This window comes from Somniosus microcephalus, chromosome 22, assembly GCF_052327205.1.
Source record: "Somniosus microcephalus isolate GS21.2 chromosome 22, FLI_Smic_1.0, whole genome shotgun sequence".
Lineage (NCBI taxonomy): Eukaryota > Metazoa > Chordata > Chondrichthyes > Squaliformes > Somniosidae > Somniosus > Somniosus microcephalus.
This window is the reverse complement of record NC_141008.1, coordinates 65486447-65502264: the sequence shown is the minus strand read 5'-3', so window position 1 is coordinate 65502264 and position 15818 is coordinate 65486447. Positions and strand designations below refer to the sequence as shown.

General features: G+C 44.6%; 1 protein-coding gene across 5 annotated transcripts in view; it reads left to right on the top strand.

Moving 5' to 3' along the window:
• LOC147102481 (coronin-6-like) overlaps positions 1 to 15818 on the top strand; it is a 318649-nt gene that overhangs the window by 293551 nt on the left and 9280 nt on the right. For 4 of the 5 annotated variants that reach the window (XM_085964972.1, XM_085964971.1, XM_085964975.1 and 1 more), the window contains 5 exons: positions 1962 to 2081; positions 6067 to 6171; positions 9394 to 9539; positions 12965 to 13022; positions 15155 to 15385. In XM_085964972.1, the coding sequence (XP_085821098.1) occupies positions 1962 to 2081; positions 6067 to 6171; positions 9394 to 9539; positions 12965 to 13022; positions 15155 to 15385 (660 nt within the window). The remainder of the gene's footprint in view (positions 1 to 1961; positions 2082 to 6066; positions 6172 to 9393; positions 9540 to 12964; positions 13023 to 15154; positions 15386 to 15818) is intronic. The other variant, XM_085964974.1, reaches the window with a different exon arrangement.

Sequence of the window (15818 nt, the reverse complement as noted above, 5' to 3'; positions counted from 1 at the left end):
CTGCCTCAACCAGTCATTGTGGTGAAGCATTCCTTGCTCCAACAATTCTCCATGAAAATAAATTTCTCCTAACCTCTCTTCTTAATGACTATTTTAAATTGACGATCCCTTGTCACTGACTCCCCAACCAGAGAAAATGGTCTTTTCCTATTCACTCCACCAAAACCATTTGTAATTTTAAAAGCCTCTAAAATCTCCTCTTCACCTACCAGTGGAAATAGTCCCAGTTTGTCAAGTCTCCCCTCATAACTATTTTTTAATTTCCAAGCGTGATAACCAGTTAATGTAAGCAGGGCCACTTGTAACTGAGCGCCAGGGACCACAGCAAATTGCTTCAACCCTCAAGTACTCAGTGCATATCCATAGCAACAACCCCCGTATACAAACGTGCTCGACAACCATCACCATGCAGTCAAAGCTCGCAGCAGCTTCACAAACTGTCAGTGCGTGTATTTAAATTCTTGAAAATTCAACTTGAAGTAGGATTTTTGTTGTTGTTATTCCGTTCTCCATTCCAAACAATTTATGCTCAAATGCAAGCCTGAGGCAGAAGATGAAGTGGCCATTTGGCAGCCGTTGCGATGGTTCTATTGGATGAGGCCGAGCATTTTAATCATTATAGCTTTAGAGAGCAGTAAAGGAAATGGTCAGACCCCAGACCCCAGCAATGATTCATTAAGGAAAAACCTAAAAGATCCTTTCAATGTTTAATGTGTTGATCAACTTCCAATTATGACTGCAGCTCTCGAATTAACAAAAAGGCAACTTATAAGGGTGCCATTTTTTGACTTTGTGCTCCTGGTGAGGAGTCTCGCCCAGCGGAAGTGGATATTGGAAATTTAGGGAGCACAGAGTCAGAAAACTATCCCTGTAATTTCTGGAGGACTTGCTGCACGAGAGTGTTGGAGATTTCAGAGTAGGGGGTACCAGGATCTGGGCTGTCTGGACAATGTTGAACGGTTCTGCTATAGGCCTGGGAACCTCACTCGAGGCGGTCAGTGTGGCTCAGAGGTCAGCGTGCGCGAGGCTCGGTGCTCCAGATGTCCCAGTGGTTCTAATCCCTTCTGTTCACTGGTCAAGCCTCGCCTCACAAAATCTACCCCATTGAGGTAACGATGGCCTTTAGTGAAAGTAATGTAATGGGATTTATCTGACCAACCAATAAATGTTACTAATACTGCAAATTTCTACAAACCTCTAGCATCAGGGGAAACGTTTCCATAATTTATCCTAATGTAATTACAGGATCAATACCTTTTTAAAACAGAAAATCACTGAATGCACCACAAATACAGACCAAATTGGCTGTTTATTGCAGACCAGCTCTGTGACTTCCTCTTCTTGATAGAATCATTACCGATCCCCATGACAGGAGTTTGATCATCTTCAGCAATTGTATTCATGTTCTCCTCAAAATTGGATTGTACCGTTAAAAGAAACATATTAAGTAATCTGACGGCATTGAGAAATTCCATTATTTCGGTTATCAGATCGGACTGTCTGTAAGAGTTCTGTGTTATGTGCCAACTGGCCACAGTGTAAAGAGAGGCTTAAAATGGGGAAGGAGCAGACTATTATTTGTTTACATCTGTTTCTATCCCGACTAGAATTCCTCACCATAGAACAAATAGGCCAAACTAATCCACATTGGTTAAAAAAAAATTGCCAGCAAACACATTTCTTCATGGAGAAACTTAAACATGGGTTTGTATACACTGTAAACCCCTGTGACAATTGACTCCCATCAACAGATAAGAGAGTATTTCTCATAGTTGGCCACCAGGAGGAGTTCCAGGGCTTTCTCACTATTTCTCACAGTGGAAATATTTGCTTCAGACCTTCCGAGGGATGCAGGACCGAAAATGGGCCCTTTTCCACCCTTTGACTTCTGTCTGAAATGAATATTTCCCAAGTGGAATACTGTTGCTCTTTTGTCGTGTAACTGTTGTTTTCTCCTTCAGGAAAAACTGGCCCCTCATGAAGGCATGAGGCCTATGAGGGCACTTTTTACCAAAGAGGGAAACATCTTCACCACAGGATTCACCCGAATGAGTCAGAGAGAGCTGGGGTTATGGGACCCGGTAGTATTCAATATCAACAAAGGCCAATGTGCATCATCCATTAGCAACTAGTTGTCAAAATAGGAATATTTAAGAACAATAAACAGTATTTTAAAACCAAACAGCAAAAATAATGAGGAACAAAAATGAGCATATGTGCTGGAAAGTAACATAGAGTTGATTGAACATCAGTAGCTGTGTGTTATATTTTGTTATTTGGTGTGGTTCATAGTTGGCCACCAGGAGGAGTTCCAGGGCTTTCTCACTATTTCTCACAGTGGAAATATTTGCTTCAGACCTTCCGAGGGATGCAGGATCGAAAATGGATCCTTTTCCACCCTTGTCAGAAATGAATATTTCCCAAGTGGAATACTGTTGCTCTTTTGTCGTGTCTTGGAGTGGACACAATGAAACTAAGAGCTGAAAGGTGCAGGGGGTGATTGATGTGTCTCACTGGGGGTGATTGATGTGTCTCACTGTGGTGCTCTGCCTGGATTAGACCCGGAGTGCCGTGATTTGTCATAGGAAGTTCGTCGCAAGAAAATCGGGACAAATTAAGAAAAATCACGCTGGGTGTAAGAATAGCCGATTGGTGTTGAAACGTGCTCCTGTGCAAGCAGGCAGCTGGCATGATGAGCCTTTTTCCTTAAAATCTGCTGACAACAGATTTTGGTGGTTAAATTGTGCCCTTTAAGACAGTCGAAGTTTGAACTTGAATGCAAGGACCCGCTGGAGTCTCGGTCGTAGGGTAACCAGCAATACTGCACCGGAAAGTGTCTGTCAAATTAACATAATATTAATTTGGGAGCACTTTGTGTCATCAAATTAAACAGAATGTTCGCACCCCGGCGCTCTGAAGCACTGACACGAGTCGGGAAAAACCTGTGCCTGTTAATTCATTACATTTCACAGCTGAATGAATACTTTCTGTGGACTGAATTTGCATTGCTGTTCCAGCCCAATGCTCTCATCGAGGATTGCTGCTACCTGCAGTTCCGGCTGGCTGGTGTCATTTCACAGAACATGGTCCCATCGGCTTCAAGGCGGAAAGTACTTTGCCGTCTGTGCTTCCCCCAGAGAACACACAGACAGCTGTTTTGCCAATGCAGGGTTTTCACAACCATTGTATCGGAAATTATTTTCATAAGACAATCTTTTTTTTAATGAAATGAAAGGTCTGGGTTGCCCCAGAAACTCTCTTACATTAAGTGCTTTTCTAACAAATAAAGGTGATAGGACCAGGCTGTACTTGGTATAGCAGTTCTGGCAGACCTTTGCTAATCTAGATTATAATCAGGCAGTATTAATGGTGAATTGCTATATGGATGATGCAAAGGCCTGGCCTCTGGAGTGAAGTGTGGATTGCATGGGTGTGCTTCTCTTAAAGAGGATAAACAACACACTAGCATGATGGGAAAGTGGAAAACTGCCACCTGTAATTGAAATATCAAAGAATTAATGTTTCAACTCAAACCATGTTTGTGTCCAGTGAATTGCAAACTAAAAAAAGCAGCCAGAGTACTCATACTTTGTTTAAAAAGAACTAATGATTCAATAAGTGGTCCAGAGTTGGGCCTTTGATATCTTCCATGCACTGAATTGCTGATCACCTTCAGTGGCGGGGGGGTGGGGGGGAGGGGGCAGCGCGCAGCGCGGAGCGCGGCAAGCATCTCCTCCCAGACTGGGATGGAGAGTAATCAGCCCTGGGCTCCACCCCAACTCCTTGCACCGTTTAGTCTCTCCCACATGGCAGCTGTCTCCCACTCTGCCAGCGCATTTCACACCTAATCTAGAGCCGTCTTTTGTCTCCACTAGTCCTATCACCATCTCTTCTCTTTTGTTCTCTCCCAGCCTGGCCTCGTCATCTAGTTCATTTCCTGTGCTTCTTTAGTCTTGACAAAGGGTTTTCACCCGAAACGTTGACTCTATTTCTCGCTCCACGGATGTTGCCTGGCCTGCTGAGTTTTTCCAGCATTTTCTGTTGTTATTTCGGATTTCCAGCATCCGCAGTATTTTGCTATCGTTTTAGTTGATGGTGTCCACTGTGAGTTGGTACAGTCCTGGGAGGAAACCACCTGACCCTCGGGCTTGTGTGCATCACCTTGAAAGATAAGAAGTTACCATTAAAGCTGCTTTTGTAGCGTTGAGGAGACATCCATCTAACTAACAATGGGGCAAACAGCTGTTTGTTGAGGTCAGCTATGCCCTTCAAGACAGTCGAAGCTTGAGCTTGAATGCAAGGACCTGCTGGAGTCTTGGTCGTAGGGTAACCAGCAATACTGCACCGGAAAGTGTCTGTCAAATTAACATAAATTAATATTAATTTGGGAGCACTTTGTGTCATCAAATTAAACAGAATGTTCGCACCCCGGCGCTCTGAAGCACTGACACGAGTCGGGAAAAACCTGTGCCTGTTAATTCGTTACATTTCACAGCTGAATGAACACTTTCTGTGGACTGAATTTGCATTGCTGTTCCAGTCCAATGCTGGTCAGCTATCTGCCATCGTGACTGCCATTCATTTCGAAGCTATTATTTTTAATAATAAAACCTGCTTAGCAAGCGTGATAAAAGAGCTTAGAACATAAGATAATACAGTGCAGGGTGCTGGCAACACCAATGTGCTGCAGTGCTGGTGCACTAAAGCTCAGTGCCACAGTCCACTGATGGAACAGCGGTTCAAATCTCACTCCAATCTGAGCCCTGTTAAATGGGGATGCACTGAACGGAGAATATGACACCTCGCAGCAGGAGGAGATGGGCAATGGCTGTCACGACCTAGCTCCTGGCTACAGGGTGGTGTTCGTGCCAGCCTGGGGAGTCGGTCATGAACCTGCCTGTCAGCTGCAGGGGTCGTCCTGGGCAGATGAAGAAAAGAGGAGGGTAATACAGAAATCAAGGCGGAGAATTGGCCCAGTCACTCGATGGAAGTGACAGCTGGTCAGCTTGAAAATCGAGTGGCTGCGCTCATGAACCCAGTGGGATTCCCTCCACTTGACTGCGCCAGACAGTGGCTGCTTCAACGCAACAAAGTGAGAGTTTTTTTAAGTTCTGCAGTAGAGCCTTTGAAACAGGAAAGAAAACTGAGTAAAAAAAATAATTACTTGGATCACACGAGTGTTGAGTACTTTATGTTCACATTACCTTTCCCTTAAATGAAAGTTATGAACTTCAAGGATATTGCTGATTTTAGTTAGTGGCCCCAAATGTTCATCATCTAAAGATGTTTTTTTTTAAGATTCTGAATCTGTATTCTTTCTCTTTGATTCTTACAATCAGATGTTTTATTTGCATTGTATTCACAATCTGACACATGACACAGGAGTTGGAGGGAAAATTAAGATGTTATACTTGATCCTCCTGCACCCTGAGCGTTCATTTACACTATGACGGCAGTCCAAAGCAGTTTCACGTCATACCTACACTACAATCATGGTGTAAATGCACCCCCAGTGTCATCAGTCAGTCTCCTGGAGTGGCGCTTCACCTGCCAAGACAGCTCCATCTTTTCTCTTCATTTTAATGGACAGAAAATCACTGGGAACACACACCCTCCGATTGAAATGTGTTCTCCTGGCGGGCGAGGCTCTGCACCTGGGGTGGGCGTTGCATGAAACTCCCCCTTAGCGTAAAGGCAGCTAGATCTGGAGTTGGCTCAGGCTCTAATTCCAGATATTCACTGCACAAGCTCACTGTGGGTGGTGAGTGGAAACTGCTTTGCACTAATACCATCATTGTAGTGCAATTGAAAGCTGACTGCAGTAGCCTTCTAATCTGCATGTACTTATGCACTGTGTCAAAAAGTGCAAAATGACCTCTCTACACTATTAGATGAAGGAAAGGCAGTCGCATTCCCCGAATAACACTCGTGTTGACCACATCGTTTCCCGCCCCCCCAGTTGCCTATTTTGTGCGAACGGTTTATACTATTAATTAGTTGCATGCAGCAGTGGACAATCAACATGGACAGAGTTAAATTTGATTTTTTTTCCTCCCCTCCATGTAGCAAAATTTTGATGAACCAATAGCACTTCAGGAAATGGACACCAGCAATGGAGTGCTTCTGCCATTTTATGATCCAGACTCCAGTATAGTCTACCTCTGTGGAAAGGTGAGGGATTACTGATGTGTTAATAGTTCATTCCAATGGTTTGATGTAAACAATCCAATGAGTGGGTTAGCTGGTTATTCATCTCATTGCTGTTTGCGAAATCTTGCTGTGTGCAAAATGGCTGCCATAAGAAAGAAAGACTTGCATTTATACAACTCCTTTCATAACCTCGGGGCATGCCAAAGCACCTTACAGCCAATGGAGCACTTTTGAAGTGCAGTCACTGTTGTAATGCAGGAAGTATTAATGTTGTAATGTAAGAACAGTCATTGCACTTCAAAGTAATTCATTGTGTATAAAGCATTTTGAGTCATTTCTGAAAGTGTGATAAGGCCATACTGCAGATTGGTGCTGCTGTTTGGGGGAAAAATAGTTCTATCTGTACTTTGGCAAAAAATACTTTCTTTTAAAAAGAGCATTGCCTTCACGATAATGATTTGCCAACTTTTTTGAGTCAGCAGTCACAGGGCACACCTGGAATACTGCGTGCAATTTTGTTTTCCATATTTAAGAAAAGATATACTTGCTCTCGAGGCGGTTCAGAGAAGGTTCACTCGGTTGATTCCGGAGATGAGGGGGTTGACGTATGAGGAAAGGTTGAGTAGGTTGGGACTCTACTCATTGGAGTTCAGAAGAATGAGAGGCGATCTTATCGAAACATATAAGATTGTGAGGGGGCTTGATCGGGTGGATGCGGTGAGGATGTTTCCACTGATGGGTGAGACTAGAACTAGGGGACATAATCTAAGAATAAGGGGCTGCCCTTTCAAAACTGAGATGAGGAGAAACTTCTTCACTCAGAGGGTAGTAAATCTATGGAATTTGCTACCCCAGAGAGCTGCGGAAGCTGCAACATTAAATAAATTTAAAATGGAGATAGACAGTTTCCTAGCAGATAAGGGAATTAGGGGTTACGGGGAGAGGGCAGGGAAGTGGACGCGAGTCTAGATTTGGATCAGCCATGATCCTATTGAATGGCGGAGCAGGCCCGAGGGGCCGTATGGCCTACTCCTGCTCCTACTTCTTATGTTCTAACACATCACCGGTGCATGATGTTGCCATGACAGAAATGATACATGGGCCTCAAGCAAACAGAGGTTTGCCAAACCTTTTTCGAGTGGAGTCACTTCTTTTTAACCCCACTCTATCGTTGTAATGGACCTGTGTATGGCTGGGTCTTTAAGATCACATCAGATTATTATTCTGTGAATGTGTATTTATTTTAATTGTCCAAGTAATTGTGGAATATCTTCTTTATTACATGGTTGCTTGACCATATATGGTGTTTATGCTATGTTTCATATAACAGAATGGATTCGTAATTTTTTATAGCACAAGATTCCATAAATATGGATGAGGAAGACCAGACAGCCCATCTTGTCTCATCCATCTAGAAAAATCTAGTTTCCTCATTGCAGCATGCAACTGTGCTTTAAATAACTCCCAAGATTTATGACCCCATGATCCCACTTACAACTCCATTCCAATTGTTACTTATACTTTCTGAAGAACTTCCTTACCTCTCATTTTAATAAAACAATTTTTGTACTCTTTTTCTGCTGACGTACTGTGCTATATAATGGTGCTTATGGTAGGGCTTTAGATACACCCCCGTTGCTGTGGTGTACACACTGAGGGGGGGAAAAATCCCAATAAAGGATTAAGTGGACTGTTACAGTACGGCCACGATTTTGCAAATGGATGCGACTTGGGAGCGGGTCAGCTGGTTTCCGGGTTCCAGTCCCGCCCCCAACTTCATCCAGCCCACGGACGTGATTTTACGTCGATTGGCCTATTTAAGCCCGCCCTGCGGGCTTGCCGGCCAATTAAGAGGAATCCGGTCAGATTACATGATGACGCGTCATCTGCCGGTTTCCTTAAAGGGACCACGCACAATTTTTCTTTCACAGCTCATTTCTCAGTGTTTGACAGCATTGAGGTGCTGCAAACACCAACAATCACTGTACAAAGGTGAGCTCTTGCACCCAGGCTCTCCAGTGACTCCCTCCTTAGGCTAGAACAGATGGCAGCTGCAAGTGAGGTTACAGAAGCGATCTGTCACTGGTGAGAGAGTTTCTCTCAATGAGGTGGGACTGGACAGCCAATTCAATACTTGTTACCTACAGAAAAGTGAAAATGCATTAAAAATAATTTTCCCAACATTTCTTTACCTCTGAAACTCAGCAGTGCACCATTGGATCCTTCACACTATTTCTGCAGCTGTCATCAATGCAGAAACATTACAGCAGACTCTTAACACACCACACTTACCTGGCGTGGTGTCTAGACGTCAGGAAACCCGAGGCAGAAGCGGCAAAATTGAAAAAGAGCCTGTTAACAAGTATCAAGTACCTGTTAACAGTCAGGCAAGTGGCTATAATCCTCTTCCCAATGCTAGGTGTCAGGTCCATACGCAAATCGAGGACCCGACACTTGGGAAGATTGATTGGAGGCGGGTTGACAGTAGGTTTCCTACCTGCTGTCAATCTTTGCGATTTTGACAGCGGTCCCACCTCCAATCCCGCACTCTGAGGACTGGCAAAATTCCGGCCTAGCAGCCTAGGAACTTTCACTCCCTGAATTAGAAAGATTAGCAGTGAGTGATTTTGTTTTTTTAATCATGCAGTTTAACCTGTACTAGAGGTGGCATAGTGGTTAGCACTGTTGCCTCACAGCGCCAGGGACCCGGGTTCAAATCCGGCCTCGGGTGACTGTCTGTGTGGAGTTTGCACGTTCTCCCCGTGTTTGCGTGGGTTTCCTCCGGGTGCTCCGGTTTCCTCCCACAGTCCAAAGATGTGCGGGTTAGGTTTATTGGCTATGATAAAAAATTGGCCCTTAGTGTTAGGGGGGATTAAATACGTGGGGTTACGGGGTTATGGGGATAGGGCTTGGCTTGGGTGGGATGGCTGTCGGTGTAGGGACCGGGTGCTAGGGTTTGGATGATCAGCCATGATCTCGTTGAATGGCGGAGCAGGCTCGAAGGGCCGAATGGCCTACTCCTGCTCCTATCTTCTATGTTTCTAAAAAAAGGGAAAATGTTGAAGTTAGATCTTGGGCCCCAAGTCCTGGAAGATATCCCATTATTCCTAAAATCTACCTACTATATGTTGAGGTTTGCTACGGTAAAACCACTAGACATGTTTTGCAAAATTAAGATTCCTGTTCACTCTGGTCCAGTCTTCTGTGCTTCCTCTTTGGAGACTGATTTCTCTTTGTGTGCAGGGCGATAGCAGTATTCGGTATTTTGAAATCACGAATGAAGCTCCGTATGTTCATTACCTCAGCACGTTCAGCAGTAAGGAGCCACAGAGGGGAATGGGCTTCATGACAAAGAGAGGCCTGGATGTCAGCAGATGTGAAATTGCAAGGTCAGTGGGGCTTTTGTTTGCTTCAACCCATCAATGATGGAATTATAGGCAATTTAGCAAAATCACACCTGGTGTTATTGAAGATAATGCTGTTTTTTCAACATGTACTCTTCAGGTAAAGACCTATCACTGGAGGTAACTAGTGTCAACGCTCAAGGATGTAGGTTCAGAGCCATAAGTGCCCACATTGAATCACTGGCCTTAGCTGTTGCATCAAGAAAAGGTGATAGTGGACTTTACATTGGGAGGGAGAGGAAAATCGGGTGATACTTTCATCCCAAGGTTGAGTTTATCTGTTCTGGTGGTCTAGGTGAAATTTAAAGATCCAATGGCACCATTCAAAGAAGAGTAGCAAACTCTGCTGGCCAACATTTCTCCCTCAAACCAGTGCAACCAAAGAATGAGATTGACTTGTCATTAATCTCACTGCTACCTGTGGGATGTTGCTGGTGTATAATGGTTGCCGTGTTTGCCTACCTGTCCACAGTGACTGCACTTGAAAGTAATTCATTGTGTGAAGTGCTTTGAAAAGTTTCTGAGATATAATACAACACTTTTTAAATAAGGTTATTATAGTTAGTCTCTAGAATTATGCAAAGACTGTAGATCTTCTGTTAATCCAGAGCAAACTTGTTTTTTTTTGATCCCCGTGCATTAATGACACTACAATCATGGATCCTGCAGTATGAACGTCATCAAACGTTAACATACAGTTCACAGATAGCGATATCCGCAGTGACCATCGCTATTGGTACCGGTTCAAATCCTGGTAAATCCAAATTAATAATATAAAACCTGGATTGTCCGCTTTTAGCATAATCTATGCCGGAATGGCTACTAGCGAGTTTTAGACCAACTCAAATGGAGGGGGTGTGTTTGAAAACAATTTCTAGGTCAGCTCCTTAGTACTGTATAAGTTAAGGTGTAGATTTTTACGGCTGTGGGAAGCACACTAGTGGTGGTGTGTGGGGTGGGCGGGAGGTGTGGTGTAAAATTTAAAGGAGTGGTGACACTTAAAGGCTGATGCCAAAATAAGGGGACAGAAATTTTCAAAAACTTTGGTACGGCTCAAAAGACATCTCAACCCATTATCAGCCTTTACCAAAACCGAAGAGGCTGGGGACGAAGAAAAGACGGTCAAAAATGAATGGAAAGGGAAACCCAAATTGTAGGCATTGAGTCTGGACTCTGCAGTGAAGTGATTGAGCTGTCCAGCACCCGACAGAACATAAGAACATGGAGCAGGAGTAGGCCATTCGGCCCCTCGAGCCTGCCCCGCCATTCAATAAGATCATGGCTGATCTGATTTGGCCTCACCTCCACTTTCCTGCCCGCTCCCTATAACCCTTGATTCCCCTGTTTTTCAAAAATCTGTCCATCTCCATCTTGAATATATTCAGTGACTCCGCCTCCACAGCTCTCTGGGGAAGAAAATGCCAAAGATTCACGACCCTCTGAGAGAAGAAATTCCTCCTCATCTCCGTCTTAAATGGGCGACCCCTTATTCTGAAACTAAGCCCCCTAGTTCTAGATTCCCCCATGAGGGGAAACATCTTCTCAGCAGCTACCCTGTCAAGCCCCCTCAGTATCTTATATGTTTCAATAAGATCACCTCTCATTCTTCTAAACTCCAATGAGTATAGGCCCAACCTGCTCAACGTTTCTTCATAAGACAACCCCTTCATCCCAGGAATCAACCTAGTGAACCTTCTCTGAACTGCCTCCAATGCCAGTATATCCCTCCTTAAATAAGGAGACCAAAACTGTACGCAGTACTCCAGGTGTGGTCTCACCAACACCCTGTACAGTTGTAGCAAGACAGCTTGCCTAATGGCTGCTGAAGTGGAGGTAGTGCTGCATAAGGTGCTTGTGAGGACGGCAATCCTCTGTGCAGCTCCAGGGCACCAGCCCCATAGGTCTGCATTGCGGCATCCCTGCAAGGAGCTGGAGCCAAGTGTGCCATCCCAATGCTGCCCCTGTGCTGACCCAGGCCCTGAGAAGAAAGTCCCTCATGATCATTGCCAGGAAGGTGTGCCTGGGCCTGCAGAAATGGTTCGTGGCTTCTTGACGGGGCCACGCCCAATCAGGCTCTGCGTACTGTCGATCACCCTAAGCTAACCTTTTATGCTTTACCAGTAAAAGTATCCCGTGATTGGAAGGAAGAAACACCCAGCATTATGGTTAATTAGGCCTCCACACATCGTCATAGTGCCATTAGCTTTCTTTGGGAAACGGCGCCTCCACCAGCATTAAGCCTGTCAAAATCAGGTCGGGCAAGTTCCTGCCGATGCAGCAGTGCGGGTTCTGGAGGTTGGGCACAGAGCATCTTCATGCAGCTTGACCTACCTGGCATCCCATCCTTAATTAAGATTGTCGTCCTCTTCCAAACCTGTCGGGGGGGGGGGGGGGGGGCATTCCCATTGGGAAACCCATTGGTGGCAGTAACGATGCTGAGAGAAAGAAATAGATAAATTACAAATTGTAGAAAAGTAGTAAAGAAATGGCTGAAATGTGCCTACCTTTATATCATTATTTTTTAATCCACACTTTCGTCTGGGCTTTTTTCTTCCCTCCCACATGACAGCTGTCCTTCATTCTGCCCGGGCCATTCACACTTCATCTAGAGCCACCCTTTGTACCTTGAATATCTCTTAATGTCTCTCAATCTCTCCTGCTTTCTATCCTATCTCCGACCTTCCCTTTTGTCCTTTTATCCCCTCCCCCTTTTCCCAGCCCCCACTTGCTTTAAAATCTATCCCTTTTCCTGCTTTTTTTTCCCAGTTCTGACGAAGTGTCTTCGACCTGAAACATTAACTCCGTTTCTCTCTCCACGGATGCTGCCCTGAGTTTTTCCAGCATTTTCTGTTGTTATTTCTTTTTCTATCATTGTATCCTTGCTGTGCCCTCCAGTACATTTAATGTTGCCAGCATCCCATGTCACCCATTTCAAATGGGTGTGTTTAAAGTTTGGCACCTGCATGCATTAAAGTGCTTGGCTGTTCGCGGTGGGTGCTTCCAATGCTGCTGGTCCCACTCATCAGAAAATCCAGCAAGCACAAAGTGGGCAGTGTTCCAGTGGGGCTGGATTGCCACCCGCTTTCCGACCCCGCCTGTCCAAAACACTGTTTGAAAATCAGGCGGACTTTATAGGAAAATCCATGCCTTGATATTGAAGGGGAAATTATAGACATTTGGGACAGTAATGGGGTTGGGATCATTTGCTACAAGTCACTTGGAAGTTCAGCGTTGTAGTCTCTGCACCTTGTGTATGTAAAGCACTCCCTGCGACCGCTCCCAGCTAGCCATCACTCCCTGTGTAAGGTAGAAATGTATTTGCGGAGAAATAATCGTGACTCAGCCCATTTTGTTTTTCCATCTCCTTTGCACGTTTAATGGGATCTGATTTGTTGCCCTTTTCTTTATAGGTTTTTCAAATTGCACGAGCGGAAGTGTGAGCCTATTACAATGACGGTGCCGCGAAAGGTCAGTGCAGAGGAAAAGCCAATTGCACAAGTAACCGAAAGAGACGAGGAGGGAAAATGTAACAGTTGCATCCAATTTTTAAACAACAACAACTTGTATTTATATAGCACCTTTAACGTAGTTAAACATCCCAAGGCGCGGCACAGGAGTATTTTAAGACACAAAATTTGACACCGATCCACATAAGGATAAATTAGGGCAGGTGACCAAAAGCTTGGTCAAAGAGGTAGGTTTTAAAGAGTGTTTAAAGGAGGAAAGAGAGGTAGAGAGGCGGACAGGTTTACGCAGGGAATGCCACAGCTTAGGGCCTAGGCAACAGAAGGCACGGCCACCAATGGTTGAGTGATTATAATCAGGGATCCTCAAGAGGGCAGAATTAGAGGAGCTCTGGGGGTTGTGGGGCTGAAGGAGATTACAGAGATAGGGAGGGGCGAGGCCACGGAGGGATTTGAAAACAAGGATGAGAATTTTGAAATCGAGATGCTGCAGTATAGTCTCTTAGATTTTAAAAAAATCAACTTAGCAACAGATATTTTGAAGTTAAAATTGATCCATATTGACACCGTGAGACTGGAAAGATCATTTATCTCAGACAAAAACAAATAGCAAGGGGGGGGAGAACAACCAATTCCTGGAATTTTAGTTTTATTTACATTTATTCTTACCTTTGTTTCACCAATTGTAATTTTCTGCTTTGCAAGGCATAATTTGAAGCCAACAAATGCCCTTTAAATCAGCTGTTCCAATCACTTTGGAAGCACTAAAAAGAGCTTGCTGTAATTTTTTTTAATGGTTTTGTTCAGTTTATCTCTTTTTTTGGTCGCAAAGGTTAAAGACTGATCCTGTGCTGTGATTTTTGTGTGGTTTAGTAGACCGGTACTCTGCAGTATTTTCATTGCGGTGCGTCTCGAGACAGTGTATGATCCAAAATACATGGGAACTTTCTGTTAAAATCTAACTTCCGTAAGGTCCGGAAATTTTAAGAACTCCAGGGTAGCTTAACAATTACGTAATTGGTGCGCGGTGGGTGGGCAATTAGCCCAACTCTGTGCCAGCACGCTGATTCCAGTGGGCAGCTGAAACGTGCAGCGTAGCAGGTGTGCTGTCGAAAACTTGACAGACCGCAAGTTCGGGATTTAGCGCATGCGCTTGGAAATCCCGAACCTGCGGTCAATTTGAAAGGCAGTATGATAGCACATTCTGAGAGTGCACCGTCATGCCGACCGCAAATTCTGGCCCCATGTTCCTTGCATGGAGTCTTGCGCACCAGGAGCGCAACTCGGGGAATTTGGGCGCACGCAGCCCAGTATTTTCCATCCATTAGTTTTTTTTAAAACGCAGTAAGTTGTGGGGAGCAGGCCCCAGCTTCCCCATGTGTGCTCCCAGCAGGAAAGGCTCCACTTCGGGAGCACAGTTTTTATAAAATTTCCCTTGTGGGTCTACGCAAGAAATTGGTTTGCACCTTGTGACATGAATCTTGTCATTCACGTGGAAATGACTTATGTAATAATACTGGGCGGCCTGTTGGTGGTGCTGTCCAGGGAGAGTATAAATACTCGGGCATGGGCCCAGCTTGCTCAGGACATTCTTTAATAGGAACTAGTGAAGGACACAACTAGATCTCCATGTTGAAAAACATGATTAAAGCCTTGTTTAACGCTTAGACCAAGTGCCTAGTAGTTTTCTTACATCACCTTGTGTATCCTATGATCCATGCTGTGTATATGGACCATAAAGAAGCAAAGGTACTTGAGAATATCATCAAAAATAACACCAAGGAGCTGAAAGTAGCAAGAAAGGATAGAACTATTATCTTTCTCAAAGATAATTCATCATTTTAAAGTCCTGTGTCATTGATCATTTAGGACAGATATGTGATTGGGCTGACCTTCAACAACTAAAACTGATTCTTGGTAGTGACTTTATTAAAATGAAGGTCACTAACACATCCGATTCATTGCCCTGACACTAAATAACAGTTCAACAAATTGTCTGTCGATGCTGACCAAAGCTGTGGAATTGAGTGAGGAGCATGTCACAATCCAGTGTGCGCTCTACCACTCTAATCGGAATCTCCCCAGGTGGTCACTACAGCTGAAGATACGTTTTCTTTTTTCCTATGAATTTTGCAGTCCGATCTTTTCCAAGACGACTTGTACCCAGACACTCAAGGCCCCGAAGCAGCGTTAGATGCTGAGGAGTGGATTTCGGGGAAGAATGCTGATCCCGTGCTCATCTCATTGAGAGATGGTTACATTCCGGCAAAAAACAGAGAACTTAAATTTGCCAAGAAGAACATTCTGGACAACAAGCCACCTCTCGGACCTCGACGAAGTTACTCCACTTGCGAATCCAGTTTTTCTGTACGTATTCTGACAGCGTCGTTGCCTTTTCATCAGTTTTCAGTTCAAGGTCTGTCCTGCAGTTCGCGGCAGAATTATTTGGGTGGCAGTGGGTGCACGACAATTGAACTCCATATCCCCAGGCTAAAGAGGAGGGAAAGAAATCAACCAGGGTTGCCATTCCTGACTTCAGACCACTGAACCCTGTTGGAAAGTGCACGTGTGGCCATTGGTTAAGGACAGAATTGGGCTCGTCTGTGATCATCTCTTCTCTCCCCCCCGCCCCCCCCCCTCCCCTCCCTCAGGCTGCAGGCATTGAAGATGTGTATTAAAGCCAGACAAGCCAGTTTGTGAAATGTCATGGGCCTATAGTCTATTTCAAACTGATACAAAATAGTGTCAATTGTCTCGTCCCAGGCTTGTTAGCCAGGATGACCCCATTCACTTTGCAAAT